The 16,491-nt window shown below is 49.4% G+C and overlaps 1 protein-coding gene across 1 annotated transcript in view; it reads right to left on the bottom strand.

The window, feature by feature from the left end:
• Window positions 1-16,178, bottom strand: part of SUDS3 (SDS3 homolog, SIN3A corepressor complex component) — a 79,491-nt gene extending 63,313 nt beyond the window's left edge. Inside the window, exons 1-3 of the mRNA XM_038762754.1 lie at window positions 16,069-16,178; window positions 15,808-15,926; window positions 890-959 (exon numbers count right to left, since the gene is read on the bottom strand). Coding sequence (XP_038618682.1) covers window positions 890-959; window positions 15,808-15,926; window positions 16,069-16,178 — 299 coding nt within the window. The remainder of the gene's footprint in view (window positions 1-889; window positions 960-15,807; window positions 15,927-16,068) is intronic.
• Window positions 16,179-16,491: the final 313 nt, after the last annotated feature.

Consider the following 16,491-nt stretch of genomic DNA (forward strand, 5'->3'; position numbering starts at 1 on the left):
TCTTTCATTTCTACGTAGTCGTCTTCATCGTTGACAACTTGGCCTTCCCAAGCGCTTAGTCCAGTGCTCTGCACACAGTAGGCGCTCAATAAATACGATTGATTGAGAGGCGGAGCGACTCTGAAATACTCACTGTTCTTTCATTTCTACGTAGTCTTCTTCATCGTTGACAACGTGGACTTCCCAAGCGCTTAGTCCAGTGCTCTGCACACAGTAGGCGCTCAATAAATACGATTGATTGATTGATTGATAGAGAGGCGGAGCGGCTCTGAAATACTGTTCTTTCATTTCTACGTAGTTGTCTTCATCGTTGACAACTTGGCCTTCCCAACCGCTTAGTCCAGTGCTCTGCACACAGTAGGCGCTCAATAAATACGATTGATTGATTGATTGATTGATAGAGAGGCGGAGCGACTCCGAAATACTCACTGTTCTTTCATTTCTACGTAGTCGTCTTCATCGTTGACAACTTGGCCTTCCCAAGCGCTTAGTCCAGTGCTCTGCACACAGTAGGCGCTCAATAAATACGACTGATTGATTGATTGATTGAGAGAGAGGCGGAGCGACTCCGAAATACTCACTGTTCTTTCATTTCTACGTAGTCTTCTTCATCGTTGACAACTTGGCCTTCCCAAGAGCTTAGTCCAGTGCTCTGCACACAGCAGGCGCTCAATAAATACGATTGATTGATTGATTGATTGATTGATAGAGAGGCGGAGCGACTCTGAAATACTCGCTGTTCTTTCATTTCTACGTAGTCTTCTTCATCGTTGACAACGTGGCCTTCCCAAGCGCTTAGTCCAGTGCTCTGCACACAGCAGGCGCTCAATAAATACGATTGATTGATTGATTGATTGATAGAGAGGCGGAGCGACTCTGAAATACTCACTGTTCTTTCATTTCTACGTAGTCTTCTTCATCGTTCTTGGCCAGGTCCGTCTCGCTCGCGTCCTCGGTATCTGAGGGAGGTTAGCGGAAGGGTCAGTCCGTGTCTTCCCCGTCTCCCCCTTCTCGACCGTGAGCCCGCTGTCGGGTAGGGACCGTCTCTATCAGTTGCCGACTTGGACTTCCCGAGCGCTTAGTCCAGTGCTCTGCACGTTTTGACACCTGTTCACGTGTTTAGTTTTGTCGTCCGTCTCCCCCTCCTAGACTGTGAGCCCGCTGTTGGGTAGGGACCGTCTCTAGATGTTGCCAACTTGGACTTCCCAAGCACTTAGAACAGCGCTCTGCACAGAGTAAGCGCTCAATAAATATGACTGAACGAATAAATACAATTGAATTAATTAATGAATGGAGAACATCCATCTGTTGCCGACTTGTACTTCCCAAGCGCTTAGTACAGCGCTCTGCACAGAGGAAGCGCTCAATAAATACCACTGAACGAATACAACTGAATTAATTAATGAATGGAGACTGTCCATTAGATGCCGACTTGTACTTCCCAAGCGCTTAGTACAGTGTTCTGCACACGGTAAGCGCTCAATAAATACGATTGAATGAATGAATGAGTAGAGACGGTCCATCTGTTGCCTCCTCCTCCAGGAGGCCTTCCCAGACTGAGCCCCCTCCTTCCTCTCCCCTTCGTCCCTCTCCATCCCCCATCTTACCTCCTTCCCTTCCCCACAGCACCTGTATATATGTATATATATGTAAACATATATATGTTACATATACGTTATATGTTATATCTGTGTGTGTGTATATATACACATATTTATGTATATATGTGTATGTATTTATATATATTATACATGTTATATACATGTGTGTGTATATATACACACATATTTATGTATATATGTATATAGATATAGATTATATATATATGTATATATGTGTGTGTGTGTGTGTGTGTGTGTGTGTGTGTGTGTGTGTGTGTGTGTGTGTGTGTGTGTGTGTGTGTATAAGTGACTTGCCCGAAATCACACAGCTGACACATGGCGGAGCTGGGATTTGATGTGTGTGTATATATATACACATATTTATGTATATATGTGTATGTATATATATATTATATATGTTATATATATGTGTGTATATATATATACACATATTTATGTATATATGTATATATATATATATATATGTGTGTGTATAAGTGACTAGCCCGAAATCACACAGCTGACACATGGCGGAGCTGGGATTTGATGTGTGTGTATATATATACACATATTTATGTATATATGTATATATATATATATGTGTGTATAAGTGACTTGCCCGAAATCACACAGCTGACACATGGCGGAGCTGGGATTTGAACCCATGACCTCTGACTCTCAAGCCCGGGCTCTTTCCACCGAGCCACGCTGCTTCTAGACCATGAGTCCGCTGTTGGGTAGGGACCGTCTCTAGATGTTGCCGACTTGTACTTCCCAAGCGCTTAGTACAGTGCTCTGCACACGGGCAGCGCTCAATAAATACGACTGACTAGCCAAGAGACCGCCAAAGGCCCCACCTACAAAACCCTCCTTAAATCGCATCTCCTCCGAGAGGCCTTCCCTGACTAATCAGTCCATCAATCGATGGTATTTATTGGGCGCCCGCAGTCTGCAGAGCGCTGAACTTTAGCGCTTAACAACAAAAGTAGCCGACGCGTTCTCTGCCCCTCATGACCTTCCAAGGCTTCACTTCCCTAGTCCCTCTCCTTTCTCCGTCACTTGGATCTGTAAAAATAATAATCATAATTGCGGTATTTAATCATCATCATCATCAATCGTATTTATTGAGCGCTTACTATGTGCAGAGCACTGTACTAAGCGCTTGGGAAGTCCAAATTGGCAACATCTAGAGACGGTCCCTACCCAACAGTGGGCTCACAGTCTAGAAGGGGGAGACAGAGAACAAAACCAAACATACTAACAAAATAAAATAAATAGAATAGATATGGACAAATAAAATAAATAAATAAATAAATAGAGTAATAAATATGTACAGACATATATACATATATACAGGTGCTGTGGGGAAGGGAAGGAGGTAAGATGGGGGGGTGGCGGGGGGAGAGGAAATAATAATCATAATTGCGGCACTTAATAATAATAATAATGATGATTTATTAAGCGCTTACTAGGTGCAAAGCACTGTTCTACGCGCTGCGGAGGTTACGAGGTGATCAGGTTGTCCCACGGGGGGCTCCCAGTCTTCATCCCCATTTTCCAGATGAGGGAACTGAGGCCCAGGGAAGTGAAGTGACTTGTCCAAAGTCACCCAGCTGACAGTTGGAGGAGCCGGAATTTGAACCCATAACCTCGGACTCCAAAGCCCGGGCTCTTTTCCACTGAGCCACGCGGCTTATTTGTTAAGCGCTTACTCTGTGCCAGCCACTGTACGAAGCGCCGCGGAGGAGACCAGCAAATGGGGTCGGACGCAGTCCCTGTCCCCCGTGGGGCTCACGGTCTCCATCCCCATTTTCCAGATGAGGTCACTGAGGCCCAGAGAAGTGAAGTGACTGGCCCAAAGTCACACGGCTGACAAGGGGCGGAGCCGGGATTAGAACCCACAACCTTCTGACTCCCAAGTCTTGGCTCTAGCCGCTAGGCCATGTTGCTTCTCTACCCTTTAATCAATCAATCGTATTTATTGAGCACTTACTGTGTGCAGAGCACTGTACTAAGCGCTTGGGAAGTACAAGTTGGCAACATATAGAGACGGTCCCTACCCAACAGCGGGCTAAGCGGCTAATACGCCCCCCAGCCTCATCCACACAGCAGACAGATCCACAATTTACTTCTGTTCACGTCCATCTCCCCCCTAATAATGACAATGTTGGTATTTTTTAAGCGCTTACTATGTGCCAAGCACTGTTCTAAGCGCTGGGGGGGATACAAGGTCACCAAGGTTGTCCCTTGTGGGGCTCACAAGCTTCATCCCCATTTTCCAGAAGAGGGAACTGAGGCCCAGAGAAGTGAAGTGACTTGCCCAAAGTCACCCAGCTGACAAGCGGCGGGGCCGGGATTAGAACCCACGACCTCGGACTCCCAAGCCCGGGCTCCTTCCACTGAGCCACACTGCTGCTCAGCACACTCTAGCCGCTACTCCACGCCGCTTCTACTACTCCTAACAACAATTCATTCATTTAATTGTATTTATTGAGCGCTTACTGTGTGCAGAGCACTGTACTAAGCGCTAGGGAAGTCCAAGTTGGCAACATATAGAGACGGTCCCTACCCAACAGTGGGCTCACAGTCTAGAACAACGGCAATAATAACTACTACTACTGCTACTACTACTAATAATAATGGTATTTGTTAAGCACTCACTATGTGCCAGGCACTGTCCTAAGCACCACTTACCACCGCTACTGCTATCAGTCGTATTTACTGAGCGCTTACCGAGTGCAGAACGCTGTACTATGTGCTTGGGAGAGGACGAGAACAATTAATTCCCCTTGAACTCCGTCCTCGGGCCCCCTGCCCCCCGACCTAGACTGTGAGCCCACTGTTGGGTAGGGAGCGTCTCTAGACGTTGCCAACTTGGACTTCCCAAGCGCTTAGTACAGTGCTCTGAACACAGTAGGTGCTCAATAAAGACAATTGATTGATTGATTGATTGACCTCAGGCCCCCAAAGGCCCGGCCACCTGCTTTATGAAGAAAATCGACCCCATCAGGTGTGACCTCCCCCAAATCCCGCCGGCCCCTCCTCGGTCCCCCCGAGATCTTCCCGGCCCCCTCTCGGGAGTCTCCCGCCTTTCCTCCCCCTGTATCCGGGAGATCTCCCGCCTCCTCTCAAAAGCCCCCAATTTCCACCCGCACAACCGACCCCATTCCCTCACGCTTCATCAAAACCCTCTCCCCCTCCTTTCTTCCCTAACAACCGTCTCTATATGTTGCCAACTTGTACTTCCCAAGCGCTTAGTACAGTGCTCTGAACACAGTAGGCGCTCAATAAAGACAATTGATTGATTGATTGATTGACCTCAGGCCCCCAAAGGCCCGGCCACCTGCTTTATGAAGAAAATCGACCCCATCAGGTGTGACCTCCCCCAAATCCCGCCGGCCCCTCTTCGGTCCCCCCCTCTTCCCAGCCCCCTCTCGGGAGTCTCCCGCCTTTCCTCCCCCTTTATCCGGGAGATCTCCCGCCTCCTCTCAAAAGCCCCCAATTTCCACCCGCACGTCCGACCCCATTCCCTCGCGCTTTATCAAAACCCTCTCCCCCTCCTTTCTTCCCTCCCTAACAACCGTCTCTACATGTTGCCAACTTGTACTTCCCAAGCGCTTAGTACAGTGCTCTGCACACATAAATACGATTGAATGAATGAATGAATGAATGAACCGTCTTCAACCGTTCGCTCTCCGGCGGCTCCTCCGAACGTGCCCACGTCTCCCCGATCCTAAAAAACCCCTCCCTTGATCCCCCGGCCCCCTCCAGCGATCGCCCCGTCTCCCTCCTACCCTTCCTCTCATTCATTCAATCGCATTTATTGAGCGCTTACTGTGTGCAGAGCACTGGACTAAGCGCTTGGGAAGTCCAAGTTGGCAACATATAGAGATGGCCCCTGCCCAACAGTGAGCTCACAGTCTAGAAGATAATGATAATAATGGTGGCATTTATTAAGCGCTTACTATGTGCAAAGCTGATCCTGATCACCTGATCCCCTTGTACCCTCCCCGGTGCTTAGAACGTAGTAAGTGCTCAGCAAATACCACTATTATTATTAATCACTAAGCGCTGGGGTGGATACAAGGTGATCAGGTTGCCCCATGGAGGGCTCACAGACTTAATCCCCATTTTCTAGATGAGGTCACTGAGGCCCAGAGAAGTGAAATAGCACCCCTGACCTCTGACTCCAAAGCCCGGGCTCTTTCCCCATTAGAGCCACGCTGCTTTTCCAAACTTCTTGAGCGACTCACTCCGATGCGCCGTCTCCAGTTCCTCTCCTCCAACTCTCTTTGTGCCCGCTCCGATCTGGCTTCCGTCCCCTTCGCTCCACAGAAACCGCCCTCTCAGAGGTCACCGATGGCCTCCTCCTCGCCAGATCCGCCGGCCTCTCTACTCCATCCTCATCATCATCATCAATCGTATTTATTGAGCGCTTACTATGTGCAGAGCACTGTACTAAGCGCTTGGGAAGTACAAATTGGCAACATAGAGAGACAGTCCCTACCCTACAGTGGGCTCATCCTCATCCTCCTCCGCCCCTCGGATGCCTCCGACGCTGCGGCCCATCCCCTTCTCCTGCTTCGCGGACTCCGTCCTCTCCCGGTTCTCCTCCGATCTCTCCGGCCCTTGGCTCTCAGTCTCCTTTCTGGGCTCCTCCTCCCACCCCCTCACTGTGGGGGTCCATCAGGGTTCACTTCTGGCTCCCCTTCTCGTCTCCATCTCCCCCTACTCCCTTGGAGAGCTCATCCGCTCCCACGGCTTCAACGGCCACCTCAATGAGGTTGACATTCATTCATTCATTCATTCAATCGTATTTACTGAGCGCTTACTGTGTGCACAGCACTGTACTAAGCGCTTGGGAAGTCCAAGTTGGCAACATAGAGAGACGGTCCCTACCCAACAGTGGGCTCACAGTCTAGAAGTAATAAATATGTACAAATATATATACATATATACAGGTATATATTCATTCAATCGTAGTTATTGAGCGCTTACTGTGTGCAAAGCACTGGACTAAGCACTTGGGAAGTACAAGTTGGCAACATCTAGAGACGGTCCCTACCCGACAGTGGGCTCACAGTCTAGAAGGGGGAGACAGAGAACAAAACCAAACATACTAACAAAATAAAATAAACAGAATACATATGTACAAGTAAAATAGAGTAATAAATATCTACAAACATAAATACATATATATAGGTACATATTCATTCAATCGCATTTATTGAGCGCTTACTGTGTGCAGAGCACTGGATTAAGCGCTTGGGAAGTCCAAGTTGGCAACATCTAAAGACGGTCCCTACCCGACAGTGGGCTCACAGTCTAGGAGGGGGAGACAGACAACAAACCATCTTCCCCACCCCGTGGCCCGGAATTCCCTCCCTCTCCTCACATCTTCCAAACAAGCTCTCTTCCTCCCTTCAAATCCCTACTGAGAGCTCACCTCCTCCGGGAGGCCTTCCCACACTGATCCCCCTTTTCCTCATCTCCCCCTCCCAGCCCCACATCACTTATGTCCGCGGCTCTCAATTTATTTGTATTGGCGTCTGTTAATTTGTATCGATGTCCATTCCCACCTCCCTTCCTCCCTGCTAGTTGTGGGCCGGGAATGTCCCTGCTTATCCATTCAATCGTATTTAGATTTTTCTAGACTGTGAGCCCACTGTTGGGTAGGGACCGTCTCTAGATGTTGCCAGCTTGTACTTCCCAAGCGCTTAGTACAGTGCTCTGAGCACAGTAAGCGCTCAATAAATACGATTGATTGATTGATTGATTGAGCGCTTACTGTGTGCGGACCACTGGACCGTACTCTCCCAACCGCTTACTCCAGTGCCTCGCACACGCTGAAATAATAATAATGATGGCATTTGTTAAGCGCTTACTATGTGCCAAGCACTGTTCTAAGCACTGGCGGGATACAAGGTGATCAGGTTGTCCCACGTGGACAGTCTTTAATCCCCATTTTACAGATGAGGGAACTGAGGCCCAGAGAAGTGAAGTGACTTGCCCAAAGTCACCCAGCTGACAGTTGGCGGAGCTGGGATTCGAACCCGTGACCTCTGACTCTAAAGCCCGGGCTCTTTCCACTGAGCCACGCTGCTTCTCTAAATAATGAACGTGATCGAATAGTAACACTACTACTACTGCTGCTCCAGTCAGCGTGGCTCAGTGGGAAGAGCCCGGGCTCGGGAGTCGGAGGTCGTGGGTTCAAATTCCGGCTCCGCCACTCGTCAGCTGGGTGACTTTGGGCGAGTCGCTTCACTTCTCGGGGCCTCAGTGACCTCATCTGGAAAATGGGGATGAAGACTGGGAGCCCCCCGGGGGACAACCAGATCACCTTGTACCCTCCCCGGTGCTTAGAATGTAGTAAGTGCTTACCAAATACCACTATTATTATTATTATTTTTATCATTAAGCAGCGTGGCTCAGTGGACAGAGCAAGGGCTTGGGAGTCAGAGGTCATGGGTTCTAATCCCGCCTCTGCCACTCGTCAGCTGTGTGACTTTGGGCAAGTCGCTTCACTTCTCGGGGCCTCAGTTCCCTCATCTGTAAAATGGGGATGAAGACCGTGAGCCCCCCGTGGGACAACCTGATCACCTTGTAACCTCCCCAGCGCTTAGAACAGTGCTTTGCACGTAGTAAGCGCTTAATCACCATTATCACCATGGTGTGTGACTTTGGGTGAGTCACTTCACTTCTCTGGGCCTCAGTTCCCTCATCTGTAAAATGGGGATGAAGACTCTGAGCCCCCCATGGGACAACCTGATCACCTTGTAACCTCCCCAGCGCTTAGAACAGGGCTTTGCACATAGTAAGCGCTTAATCACCATTATCACCATGGTGTGTGACTCTGGGCAAGTCGCTTCACTTCTCTGGGCCTCAGTTACCTCACCTGTAAAATGGGGATTAAGACTGTGAGCCCCGTGTGGGACAACCTGATCACCTTGCATCTCCCACCAGTGCTTAGAACAGTGCTTGGCACATAGTAAGCGCTTAACAAATGCCATTATTGTTATTATTACTAGTCCTGGAAAGGGGATGGGAGGGGGAGGAGGAGCCCATCAAGGAGGCTGAGAATGAACGGGGTTGAGGCATGGGACTGTTTGGTCCCTGTTGCCGACTTGTCCTCTCCCAAGCGCTTAGCGCAGTGCTCTGCACGTGCTCAGTGCTCAATAAATACGATGGAATGAATGAATGAACGGTCTCTGTTCATTCAACCGTATTTGGAATGAATCAATGAATGAATGGTCTCTGTTGACTAACTGCCCTTTCCAAGTGCTTAGCGCAGTGCTCTGCACACCGTCGGTGCTCCATAAAGACGACCGAACGAATGAATGAAGGAAGGAAGGAAGGAAGGAAGAAAGGAAGGAAGGAGTGAATGGCCTCTCTCTGTCGTTGCCTTGTCCTTTTCCAAGCACTTAGCGCATGGCACGCGGTCAGCGCTCAATAAATACGATTGAATGAATGAATGGTCTCTGTTCATTCATTCATTCAATTGTACTTGGAATGAATGAATGAATGAATGAATGAATAGCCTCTGTTGACTAATTGTCCTTTCCAAGCGTTTAGCGCAGTCCTCCGCACACCGTCGGTACTGAATAAAGACGATTGAATGAGTGAATGAATAAATGGTCTCTGTTGAGTAATTACCCTTTCCAAGCGCTTAGCGCAGCGCTCCGCACACTGTCAGTGCTCAATAAATACGATTGAATGAGTGAATGAATGAATAAATGGTCTCTGTGGATTAAACTGTGCTTTCCCAGCGCTTGGCGCAGCGCTCTGCGCACCGTCGGTGCTCAATAAAGATGAATGAATGAATGAATGAACGAGTGGTGTCTGTTCTGTGTCCTTTCCAGGCGCTTAGAGCAGTGCTCTGCACACCGTCAGTGCTCCATAAAGACGACCGAATGAAGGAAGGAAGGAATGAAGGAAGGAATGAATGAATGAATGGCCTCTCTCTGTTGTTGCCTTGTCCTTTTCCAAGCACTTAGTGCAGTGTGATGGCACACACTTAGTGCAGTGTGATGGCAATCAATAAATACGATTGAATGAATGAATGAATGGTCTCTGTTCATTCATTCATTCAATCGTATTTGGAATGAATGAAAGAATGAATGAATGAATGAATGAGTGAATGAATAGCCTCTGTTGACTAATTGTCCTTTCCAAGCGCTTAGCGCAGTCCTCTGCACACCGTCGGTGCTGAATAAAGACGATTGAATGAGTGAATGAATAAATGGTCTCTGTTGAGTAATTGCCCTTTCCAAGCGCTTAGCGCAGTGTTCTGCACACCGTCGGTGCTCAATACATCTGATTGAATGAGTGAATGAATAAATGGTCTCTGTGGATGAATTACCCTTTCCAAGCGCTTAGCGCAGCGCTCCGCACACCGTTGGTGCTCAATAAATACGATTGAATGAATGAATGAGTAAACGGTCTCTGCTGATTAAACTGTCCTTTCCCAGCGCTTGGCGCAGCGCTCTGCGCACCGTCGGGGCTCAATAAAGACGAATGAATGAATGAATGAATGAGCGGTGTCCGTTCCGCGTCCTTTCCAGGTGCTTAGCGCATCCTAAAGACGACCGAATGAATGAGTGAGTAAGGGCCTCCTGAATGATGAATGAATGAAAGGACTGAATGAGTGAATGTCCTCTCTCTGGTCAGTGAGCACGTGGTCAGTGCTCAATAAATACGATTGAATGAATAAATGGTCTCTGTTCATTCATTCATTCAATCGTAATTGGAATGAACGAACGAATGGTCTGTGTTGACTAATTGTTCTTTCCAAGCCCTTAGCGCGGTGCTCTGCATACCGTCGGTGCTCAATAAATACGATTGAGTGAATGAATGAATGAATGGTCTCTGTTCATTCATTCACTCAATCGCATTTGGAATGACTGAATGAATGGTCTGTGTTGACTAATTGCCCTTTCCCAGCGCTTGGCGCAGCGCTCTGCACACCGTCGGTGCTCAATAAATACGACTGAATGAATGAATGAATAAATGGTCTCTGTTGATTAAACTGTCCTTTCCAGGCACTTAGCGCAGTGCTCTGCACACCGTCGGTGCTCCATAAAGATGACCGAATGAAGGAAGGAAGGAAGGTAGGAAGGAAGGAAGGAAGGAATGGCCTCTCTCTGTCGTTGCCTTGTCCTTTTCCAAGCACTTAGCGCAATGTGATGGCACGCTGTCAGTGCTCAATAAATACGATTGAATGAATAAATGGTCTCTGTTCATTCACTCATTCAATCGTATTTGGAATGAATGAATGAATGAATGAATAGCCTCTGTTGACTAATTGCCCTTTCCCAGCGCTTGGCGCAGCGCTCCGCACACCGTCGGTGCTCAACAAATACGACTGAATGAATGAATGAGTAAACGGTCTCTGCTGATTAAACTGTCCTTTCCCAGCGCTTGGCGCAGCGCTCTGCGCACCGTCGGGGCTCAATAAATGAATGAATGAATGAGCGGTGTCCGTTCCGCGTCCTTTCCCGGCGCTTAGCGCACCCTAAAGACGGCCGAATGAATGAATGAATGAGTACGGGCCGCCTGAATGAATGAATGAATGAAAGGACTGAATGAATGAACGAACGTCCTCTCTCTCTCTGTCGCCGCCTCGCCCTCTCCCAAGCGCTTGGCGCAGTGCGATGGCACCAGACCGACCGACTGAATGAATGAATGAATGACGGACTGACTGAATGAATGAGTGACTGACTGACAGACGGGTCGCCCCTCTCCCTCACCTTCGTCGGTGCTCAATAAATACGATTGAATGAGTGAATGAATGAATGAATGAATGAATAAACGGTCTCTGTTGATTAAACTGTCCTTTCCAAGCGCATGGCACAGTGCTCTGCGCACTGTCGGTGCTCAATAAAGATGAATGAATGAATGAATGAACGAGTGGTGTCCGTTCTGCGTCCTTTCCAGGCGCTTAGCGCAGTGCTCTGCACACCGTCGGTGCTCCATAAAGATGACCGAATGAAGGAAGGAAGGGAGGAAGGAAGGAACGAAGGAAGGAATGAATGAATGAATGGCCTCTCTCTGTCGTTGCCTTGTCCTTTTCCAAGCACTTAGTGCAGTGTGATGGCACGCTGTCAGTGCTCAATAAATACGATTGAATGAATGAATGGTCTCTGTTCATTCATTCATTCAATTGTACTTGGAATGAATGAATGAATGAATAGCCTCTGTTGACTAATTGTCCTTTCCAAGCGTTTAGCGCAGTCCTCTGCACACCGTCGGTGCTGAATAAAGACGACTGAATGAGTGAATGAATAAATGGTCTCTGTTGAGTAACTGCCCTTTCCAAGCGCTTAGCGCAGCGCTCCGCACACCGTCGGTGCTCAATAAATACGATTGAATGAGTGAATGAATGAATGAATGAATAAACGGTCTCTGTTGCTTAAACTGTCCTTTCCAAGCGCTTGGCGCAGCGCTCTGCACACCGTCGGTGCTCAATAAATACGACTGAATGAGTGAATGAATAAATGGTCTCTGTTGACTAATTGCCCCTTCCAAGCGCTTGGCGCAGCGCTCTGCACACCGTCGGTGCTCAATAAATACGATTGAATGAGTGAATGAATAAATGGTCTCTGTTGACTAATTGCCCCTTCCAAGCGCTTGGTGCAGCGCTCTGCACACCGTCGGTGCTCAATAAATACGATTGAATGAGTGAATGAATAAATGGTCTCTGTTGACTAATTGCCCCTTCCAAGCGCTTGGTGCAGCGCTCTGCACACCGCCGGTGCTCAACAAATACGATTGAATGAATGAATGAGTAAACGGTCTCTGCTGATTAAACTGTCCTTTCCCAGCGCTTGGCGCAGCGCTCTGCGCACCGTCGGGGCTCAATAAATGAATGAATGAATGAGCGGTGTCCGTTCCGCGTCCTTTCCCGGCGCTTAGCGCACCCTAAAGACGGCCGAATGAATGAATGAATGAGTACGGGCCGCCTGAATGAATGAATGAATGAAAGGACTGAATGAATGAATGAACGTCCTCTCTCTCTCTGTCGCCGCCTCGCCCTCTCCCAAGCGCTTGGCGCAGTGCGATGGCACCAGACCGACCGACTGAATGAATGAATGAATGACGGACTGACTGAATGAATGAGTGACTGACTGACAGACGGGTCGCCCCTCTCCCTCACCTTCGTCGGTGCTCAATAAATACGATTGAATGAGTGAATGAATGAATGAATGAATGAATAAACGGTCTCTGTTGATTAAACTGTCCTTTCCAAGCGCTTGGCACAGTGCTCTGCGCACTGTCGGTGCTCAATAAAGATGAATGAATGAATGAATGAACGAGTGGTGTCCGTTCTGCGTCCTTTCCAGGCGCTTAGCGCAGTGCTCTGCACACCGTCGGTGCTCCATAAAGATGACCGAATGAAGGAAGGAAGGAAGGGAGGAAGGAAGGAAGGAAGGAAGGAATGAATGAATGAATGGCCTCTCTCTGTTGTTGCCTTGTCCTTTTCCAAGCACTTAGTGCAGTGTGATGGCACGCCGTCAGTGCTCAATAAATACGATTGAATGAATGAATGGTCTCTGTTCATTCATTCATTCAATCGTATTTGGAATGAATGAAAGAATGAATGAATGAATGAATGAATAGCCTCTGTTGACTAATTGTCCTTTCCAAGCGCTTAGCGCAGTCCTCTGCACACCGTCGGTGCTGAATAAAGACGACTGAATGAGTGAATGAATAAATGGTCTCTGTTGAGTAATTGCCCTTTCCAAGCGCTTAGCGCAGCGCTCCGCACACCGTCGGTGCTCAAAGATACGATTGAATGAGTGAATGAATGAATGAATGAATAAACGGTCTCTGCTGATTAAACTGTCCTTTCCCAGCGCTTGGCGCAGCGCTCTGCACACCGTCGGGGCTCAATAAATACGATTGAATGAGTGAATGAATAAATGGTCTCTGTTGACTAATTGCCCCTTCCAAGCGCTTGGTGCAGCGCTCTGCACACCGCCGGTGCTCAACAAATACGATTGAATGAATGAATGAGTAAACGGTCTCTGCTGATTAAACTGTCCTTTCCCAGCGCTTGGCGCAGCGCTCTGCGCACCGTCGGGGCTCAATAAATGAATGAATGAATGAGCGGTGCCCGTTCCGCGTCCTTTCCCGGCGCTTAGCGCACCCTAAAGACGGCCGAATGAATGAATGAATGAGTACGGGCCGCCTGAATGAATGAATGAATGAAAGGACTGAATGAATGAATGAACGTCCTCTCTCTCTCTGTCGCCGCCTCGCCCTCTCCCAAGCGCTTGGCGCAGTGCGATGGCACCAGACCGACCGACTGAATGAATGAATGAATGACGGACTGACTGAATGAATGAGTGACTGACTGACAGACGGGTCGCCCCTCCCCCTCACCTTCGTCGGTGCTCAATAAATACGATTGAATGAGTGAATGAATGAATGAATGAATGAATAAATGGTCTCTGTTGATTAAACTGTCCTTTCCAAGCGCTTGGCACAGTGCTCTGCGCACTGTCGGTGCTCAATAAAGATGAATGAATGAATGAACGAACGAGTGGTGTCCGTTCTGCGTCCTTTCCAGGCGCTTAGCGCAGTGCTCTGCACACCGTCGGTGCTCCATAAAGATGACCGAATGAAGGAAGGAAGGGAGGAAGGAAGGAACGAAGGAAGGAATGAATGAATGAATGGCCTCTCTCTGTCGTTGCCTTGTCCTTTTCCAAGCACTTAGTGCAGTGTGATGGCACGCTGTCAGTGCTCAATAAATACGATTGAATGAATGAATGAATGGTCTCTGTTCATTCATTCATTCAATCGTATTTGGAATGAATGAAAGAATGAATGAATGAATGAATGAATAGCCTCTGTTGACTAATTGTCCTTTCCAAGCGCTTAGCGCAGTCCTCTGCACACCGTCGGTGCTGAATAAAGACGATTGAATGAGTGAATGAATAAATGGTCTCTGTTGAGTAATTGCCCTTTCCAAGCGCTTAGCGCAGCGCTCCGCACACCGTCGGTGCTCAATAAATACGATTGAATGAGTGAATGAATGAATGAATGAATAAACGGTCTCTGTTGATTAAACTGTCCTTTCCCAGCGCTTGGCGCAGCGCTCTGCACACCGTCGGTGCTCAATAAAGATGAATGAATGAATGAGTGGTGTCCGTTCCGTGTCCTTTCCAGGTGCTTAACGCAGTGCTCTGCACACCATCGGTGCTCAATAAAGATGAATGAATGAATGAATGAATGAGTGGTGTCCGTTCCGTGTCCTTTCCAGGCGCTTAACGCAGCGCTCTGCACACCATCGGTGCTCCATAAAGATGACTGAATGAAGGAAGGAAGGAAGGAAGGGAGGAAGGAAGGAACGAAGGAAGGAATGAATGAATGAATGGCCTCTCTCTGTCGTTGCCTTGTCCTTTTCCAAGCACTTAGTGCAGTGTGATGGCATGCTGTCAGTACTCAATAAATACGATTGAATGAATGAATGGTCTCTGTTCACTCATTCATTCAATCGTACTTGGAATGAATGAATGAATGAATGAATAGCCTCTGTTGACTAATTGTCCTTTCCAAGCGCTTAGCGCAGTCCTCTGCACACTGTCGGTGCTGAATAAAGACGATTGAATGAGTGAATGAATAAATGGTCTCTGTTGAGTAATTGCCCTTTCCAAGCGCTTAGCGCAGCGCTCTGCACACCGTCGGTGCTCAATAAATACGATTGAATGAGTGAATGAATAAATGGTCTCTGTTGACTAATTGCCCCTTCCAAGCGCTTGGTGCAGCGCTCTGCACACCGTCGGTGCTCAATAAATACGATTGAATGAGTGAATGAATAAATGGTCTCTGTTGACTAATTGCCCCTTCCAAGCGCTTGGTGCAGTGCTCTGCACACCGTCGGTGCTCAATAAATACGACTGAATGAATGAATGAGTAAACGGTCTCTGCTGATTAAACTGTCCTTTCCCAGCGCTTGGCGCAGCGCTCTGCGCACCGTCGGCCGAATGAATGAATGAATGAGTACGGGCCTCCTGAATGAATGAATGAATGAAAGGACTGAATGACTGAATGAACGTCCTCTCTCTCTCTGTCGCCGCCTCGCCCTCTCCCAAGCGCTTGGCGCAGTGCGAAGGCACCAGACCGACCGACTGAATGAATGAATGAATGACGGACTGACTGAATGAATGAGTGACTGACTGACTGACGGGTCGCCCCTCCCCCTCACCTTCGTCGGAGTCCCTGACGCCGCGGGTCCCGCCGCGGTCGTCGCCGCCGCCGTCGTTGTCGTTGCCCGGGGGGGGCCGTTGCCGCCGCCGCCGCCGCCTCTTCGTCCTCGGCCGCCGCCTGCTCCTCGTCCTCCTCCTCCTCGTCGTCGTCGTCGTCGTCCTCCTCCTCCTCCTCCGGGCAGCCCTCCGGGGCCGGGGCCGGGGCGGGGGCGGGGGCCGGGGCGGGGGCGGGGGCCGGGGCGGGGGCCATGGCGGCCGACGGGGGGGCCGGGGCCGACGGGGGGACCGGGGCCGGGGCCACCACGGGGGCCACCGGGGCCGCCGGGACCACCAGCGGGGCCAGGGGGGCCAGCAGCCCCGCCGCGCTCATCCCGAACCCACCAAACACGCACTTCCGCCAAGGACGGCGCACTTCCGGCCGGGCGGACCCACTTCCGGCAGGACGGACACACTTCCGGTCGGACGGACACCCTTCCGGTCAGGCGGACACACTTCCGGCCGCGAGGCCACGCCTCAGGGCAGACACGCTTCCGGTCGGGCTGACACACTTCCGGTAGAGCGGACACACTTCCGGTGGGACGGACACGCTTCCGGTCGGGCGGACACACTTCCGGCCGCGAGGCCACGCTTCAGGGCAGACACACTTCCGGTATGGCTGACACACTTCCGGTAGAGCGGACACA

The sequence above is a fragment of the Tachyglossus aculeatus genome, chromosome 21, assembly GCF_015852505.1.
Source record: "Tachyglossus aculeatus isolate mTacAcu1 chromosome 21, mTacAcu1.pri, whole genome shotgun sequence".
Lineage (NCBI taxonomy): Eukaryota > Metazoa > Chordata > Mammalia > Monotremata > Tachyglossidae > Tachyglossus > Tachyglossus aculeatus.